Source organism: Hyposmocoma kahamanoa, unplaced genomic scaffold (genome assembly GCF_003589595.1).
Source record: "Hyposmocoma kahamanoa isolate Upper Pololo Valley unplaced genomic scaffold, ASM358959v1 202, whole genome shotgun sequence".
NCBI classification, from domain to species: Eukaryota; Metazoa; Arthropoda; class Insecta; order Lepidoptera; family Cosmopterigidae; genus Hyposmocoma; species Hyposmocoma kahamanoa.
Window position 1 is genome coordinate 3,425,813 of NW_020653726.1, and position 5,822 is coordinate 3,431,634.

At 38.7% G+C, this 5,822-nt stretch overlaps 2 protein-coding genes across 2 annotated transcripts; both read right to left on the reverse strand.

Moving 5' to 3' along the window:
* Positions 1 to 88: 88 nt before the first annotated feature.
* LOC113227079 lies at positions 89 to 1,891 on the reverse strand. The gene has a single exon (XM_026459953.1). The coding sequence runs from the start codon at positions 1,889 to 1,891 to the stop codon at positions 89 to 91; it is 1,803 nt and encodes a 600-aa protein (XP_026315738.1).
* A 1,892-nt stretch (positions 1,892 to 3,783) lies between these two features.
* Positions 3,784 to 5,232, reverse strand: LOC113227080. Its single transcript, XM_026459955.1, has one exon. The coding sequence runs from the start codon at positions 5,230 to 5,232 to the stop codon at positions 3,784 to 3,786; it is 1,449 nt and encodes a 482-aa protein (XP_026315740.1).
* Positions 5,233 to 5,822: the final 590 nt, after the last annotated feature.

Genomic DNA, 5,822 nt, shown 5'->3' on the forward strand with positions numbered 1-5,822 from the left:
ATTTATGAGGGTTTTATCTGTGTAGATATGTCACCCTCATAGGTGCGATTCCACTACCACCACAAACAAGGGTGTAAGGCGTTAGGCCTTACACTCTTGTTATGGCGGTTTTAATCATATTGAACAGCATTCTGGCCTCCTTACATAAAGGAGCGGCCAAAATGCTGTTGCACATGCCTACCGAGTATGAATTCAAATTTGGAATGTGTTGCCTAATAATTTCACTACTACTACACTCCATTATTGCATGGTAAACGTCTTCCAATTTTCCACACGTCTCGCAGTCCGGTGAAGGCACCTTTTTCATTAAATACCCGAACTTATTTAAAGGTACGTGTCCCGAGCGAAGCCTCAGTGCCGTGACAACTTCACGCCTGCTCATTTTGGCATCGACAAACCATGGTATGCCAGGGAGATTGGGTTGTATGGTTTTATACCATATTCCCTTGGTTAACGATCTTACGTCAAAGTGGGCTTTCAAAGAGCTATAACAACGTTCCTTATTTAAGTACATCAGATCCCTAAAATACGGCACACAAGAGTATGTATCGCCCTCACATGTTGCTTCTTTGGCCCACTTATCCGCAATCTCATTCCCGTTTATTCCTATATGGGAGGGCACCCATTGCAACACAATCTCCCTGGCACCACTGCGTAATTGGCATATCAGACTGAGGATCTCGTATGCGACAGGACATCCACGAAAGCTTGGCCTAGAACATCGCGCTAAATGTTGAAGGGAACTTTTGGAGTCCGTCAAAATAACACATTTATTAAATTCCACGGAACTGAGATAAGACAGGGCTTCAAGGATAGCTATAAGCTCAGCGTTCATTATGGACATTTTTGTCGTAATTTTGAGTTTTATATGGTCTTTAGTCTGTGGATCGTAAAAGGCCACACCCATCCCATAGTCGTTTTTCGAAGCATCCGTATAAATTGTATAGAATTTACAGTACCATTCTGACATATATTTTTCATATATGATTTTTAAAGTGTATACATTGTGTATTCTTTTCGCGCCGCTTATTGTAGGAATAAAAGGTCTTAATAATTCTGTCAAATCCATATTGCTGACCCACGTGGGTAAAGAAAACATCTCTATTACACTGCCTTGTCGTATGGGGTGGTCATTTAATGTTGCATGCACCGACACCAAAAGCGGCTTCCTTTTCCTTCTCCAGTATGCAAATTGACAGAGTTCAGTCAGGCGGCTTATTAGTTTTATCGACGAGTTGTTTTTGAGCGACTTACATTTCAACCAGAACTTTCCCCCCAAATAGAGTCGTCGAGTATTTAGTGGGGGCAGGCATAGCTCGTTTTCCATAACATGTATTGGTGTACTTTTAATGAAACCTCCGATTACTCGCAAGTATTGGTTCTGAATCCTGTCAAGTTGCATCAATTGAGAGTTACTGCCACTATCGTAGAGGAAACTAGCATAATCTAACCTACTCCTGACAAGGGCAATATACAGGCGTCTTAGGTGTTTCGGGTGCACTCCCCAGCCCGGGCCTGCTAAAACTTTAAATATATTTGTGAATTTTTCGACTTTCTGTTTAGTTTCCCTTATGTGCCTACCCCATCTCAAAGTCCGATCCAACCAAAGACCCAGATACTTCACACTATCAACCGTTTCCAATTGTCGCCCGTTTACTACTAAATGTGCTGAATCTCTTCTAAAACTATTACTAAATATACAGACCTTACTTTTATTTGCCGATATATCCAGTCCTATAACGCTTAGTAATTTTGAAAATTTATTTAGAGCCAACTGTAAAGCCAAACTTCCTTCTCTAACGTGTTGGTAAGTCAAATACAGGGCAAAGTCGTCGGCATATTGGGATACGTATACGTTATTTATATCCTTACAAATGTGTATAGTAGCCATGTTAAATAAAAGTGGGGATAAGGGATCTCCCTGCGCTAGGCCTCGCCCGGTATTGCGTGTAATATATTTATCAGCTACTTTTATTTTAAGTTGTCGAGAATGGAGAAAAGTCCACAAGTACTTACACACCCTTGCACCTACTCCAAATCTATCAATGATATGCAAAAGACATGTTATATCAACATTATTATATGCGTTATCCAGATCCAAAAAGGCGGCAATACTGGAGTTCTTATTTGAAAAGCCAATCTGAATTGTCGTAATTAAATTAGTTAAATTGTCTAAACTGGATCTACCTTTTCTAAACCCTGTGGTATTGTCGGAGAAATATTTTTTTTGATTCTAGATACCACTCTAGTCTGTTGTTCAGCATACTATGGAATATTTTACACATACATGACATCATGGAAATAGGTCTTAAACTTGAGACAGATGTTGGGTCTCTACCTGGTTTGGGTATTGGTATAACATTTATATCACGCCATTGTAGCGGTACAAAACTGTGCGTATAAAATATATTGTAAATATGTAGCAACAAAGATTTAGCATTATCTGGCAAATTATTAATCATGGAGTACGATATATTATCAATTCCGGGCGCGGTATCCTTGACTCGAAAACATACTATTAACTCTGACATGGTGAATTCTCTTTCTAATTGCCGGTTGCAAGATGAAAATAAGGGCTGTTTCGGGCTAGCAAAGTCGGGGGTGAGACTGGTTGGGAGTTCTGTAGCTTTGTTGGTATCAATATAATTATTTAGATTTCTGTAGCCTTTTAACCATCGCATTTTCCTCCACATTTCACTGGCAGATGTAACCTCATCAAAAGAAGAACAAAATGTCTGCCAGCTTTTGCTACTAGCCTGTCTAATCGCTTTTTGTGTCTCATCTATTTTAGTCTGCAATATTTCCAAATTTTGTGGGGTAGGGTTCCGTCTAAATTTAGATAAGGCTAGTCTCCGTTCCGCAACCAACCTTGACAGGTCCGCAGACCAATATGGCTTAGGAGAAAACTTTCCTGTTGGGTTTTGATTAATTTTGATAAAAGGTATGTGAAGGTCAGCCGCTAAAGTAATAAAATCTACAAAAGTATCGTATGCCTTTTGTAGGTCATTGGGAAGTTTAATTTTTGAGTAAATCTCTTTTAAGCAAGATTTATAGGCACTCCAATCGGCTTGTTTGTAGTTTCTTTTATATATTAAATTGGAGTTAGAATACAGACACGTGGAAATTTTGATAATTAAATGATCGCTACCCAAGGACTCCTTCATAGGTTTCCATAAGAACTTTAAGGCAATATCAGATGACGCTATTGAAAGATCGGGTGCAGATTGATGTAGTTGGCCGTTAATTAATTTCACCAAAGTGGGACTTCCATCATTTAGCATTACTAAATTTAAGTCTGATAAAGAGTCATGTACTTGTATACCTCTAGCGTCATTTTTATACGACCAATTAGTGTGGTGACAGTTCAGATCTCCCAATAACAATGTCTTTCTAGTGGAAATAGACAAAACCCGGTCCCAATCACGTCGAGAGACAGATGCCGACGAAGGACAATAAATGGCAATAATATTCTGAATTTCATCACAGTTGCACACCTTCAAATGTAAAACTTGTATCTGTGGATTCAGGTCTTCTACATGAGCTGTGTGTGCTTTTACTGATTTATGTGTTATAATTGCGATACCCCCGTAGCCATCATCTCTATCAGAACGGTAAATGTTATAATTACTTAATTTTAAGTGCGAGTTCGGTTCCAACCACGTTTCACATAGGACAGCAATATGTATTTTTTCCTGTAATAATATATTTTCAAATGCAATAAGTTTAGGTCTGATGCTTCGACAGTTCCACTGGCAGATATTTAAATCAATAGAAATTACCTTTTTACGATCCATTGAAGCCTGTTATAGATTCCACAATTCCCTTCAACATTGGCCAGTCTGACAGATTGTTTACTATTACTAATATTAACCACTCTACAAACACACTAATAATTTGTTTCACTTTGAGCTGCAAGTTACACTTTTTGAGAAAAATAATGTCACTAATTCTGGATAAAAGCTCATTGAACTCCACTCCTCTTTCTGGCTGTTCCTGCTTCCTTGGTTCCTTTTTTCCACAGTCAGTCAGTTCATCTGCCGAACCATACACGGGGAGTGACCACATATCCCATTCATTTTCCGGTTTTGACTGGTTTTTCTTCTTCGGTATATTCGCGTTTTTGCTTGTACGAAGCGTTGGTTTTCTGTAACAGTTAGGTGGATTTTCGATAGTAGCTGTGGTTGTAACTATCTCAGCATAGGATCTAGATTGAGAGGTGTTTTGTGGGTATGTTATTCCAGTGTTATTCTGGTCTCCGGTTGCAGATAAAGTTTCATAAGTTTTCTTTGTAATTGTTATCTCCTCACGTGGTACATAGGCCAGCAGAGCCTTTCTATAAGTACAGTTGTAATCAGACATTAATTCGCGAATCGTTTTTTCTTTTACATATGCCGGACATATTTTATCCAACGCCATATGATTACCACCACAGTTTACGCATTTAAATGTCTTAGTGTCACAGTTGGCGTGATTATTCCCACACTTAGGGCAGATAATTTTCTGATAGGGGCATCTTTTCGTGGAGTGGCCCAGTCGCCAACAACGCGCGCATTGTGAGACAGGAAAAACGTAGCGATCGACATGAATTTTTAAGTTTGCGACATACACATAAGGTGGTAAATATGATCCTTGGAAACATAATCTGACTGTTTCACTAGGTATCCAATCGCTTTCTTTAATCCTATCTCGTCGTTGTAAACGTTGAACAGAGATGAGTTTTGTTGAGTTAGGGCAATGTATTTCCTTTAAAATGTCTTCTTCGGAAAGGTCCAGATCTACAGATTTAATGATACCGTAAGATAGGTTGACATTCATTGAGTCTTGTAATTTAAACCCCTGTTCATCAAAATACTTGCACGAGTATAATTTCTCCAAACCCTCTTCATTTTCAAAATCAATTCGAGCTCTGTATGGAGATAAATACTTTACTCGCGAAATGTGGTTTATATTATATTCCTTAAATATTTTGGCTAAAGCAAATTGCTTTGGTAACTTCTCTTTATTTGATATGTACACCTGTATTGTTTCGGTTTTTCCTTTTTTAGTTTTCTGTACGGTTGTCCATTCATTATCTGTTTCTTCCTCCCTATCCCTTTTTGTAGCCCTCATATTATTCGTACATTTCTCTTCTTCTATTTGCATGTCGTCTCTATTCACATCCTCAGATGAATAACTAAGGCTCCTTCCAAACGTTCCCTCTGTTTTGTCGTTCTCATCATTTCCCTCGTACATCGCTATTGCTCACCGAACGGCGTACGCGGCGGCCGCCGGCCGCGCCTACCCGTATTATTCTCGTTTATTGTCAAATCTCACACGATACGTCCCTCGCAACGTAAACAATATCCGAAGAGATACTACGTCTACCTCGCACGCGTGCCGAAGCGAAACTGTAATGTCTTCTTACTAATGTCCACTAAAAAAAATATCAGAGCATTATAACAATAGCGCACACATTTCCAAAAATCCCTCTTGAAGAACAAACCTAAATAGCCAAAATAGCACATGAAAACCGATCAATCAATCACGGAAAACTGAGATGAAAGAGAAGTTTGAAGAATTTTTTTCACATTTTTGCTCGAACGTCACAGTACATTTCGGCCATTCTCACTTTCGGTGTTCTCAGCCTAATTACCGTAGCCATTTCGGTATCCTCAGCCTAATTACCGTATCCATTGTTTTTTCTCGCTTAATATCAATAGCATTGAAATATGAAGAACTGTAGTAGTAGTAGCTTAACTATTAATATGTCTAAATGGCATTAGAATAGACAAAGTAGTTTTCGACTTACTAAGATTTAAATATTTTATGGATACGGTAATTGA

Excerpts from the sequence above, each read along its gene's own strand:
- LOC113227079 (XM_026459953.1), bottom strand. The coding sequence starts at position 1,891 with ATGGCTACTATACACATTTGTAAGGATATAAATAACGTATACGTATCC.
- LOC113227080 (XM_026459955.1), bottom strand. The coding sequence starts at position 5,232 with ATGTACGAGGGAAATGATGAGAACGACAAAACAGAGGGAACGTTTGGA.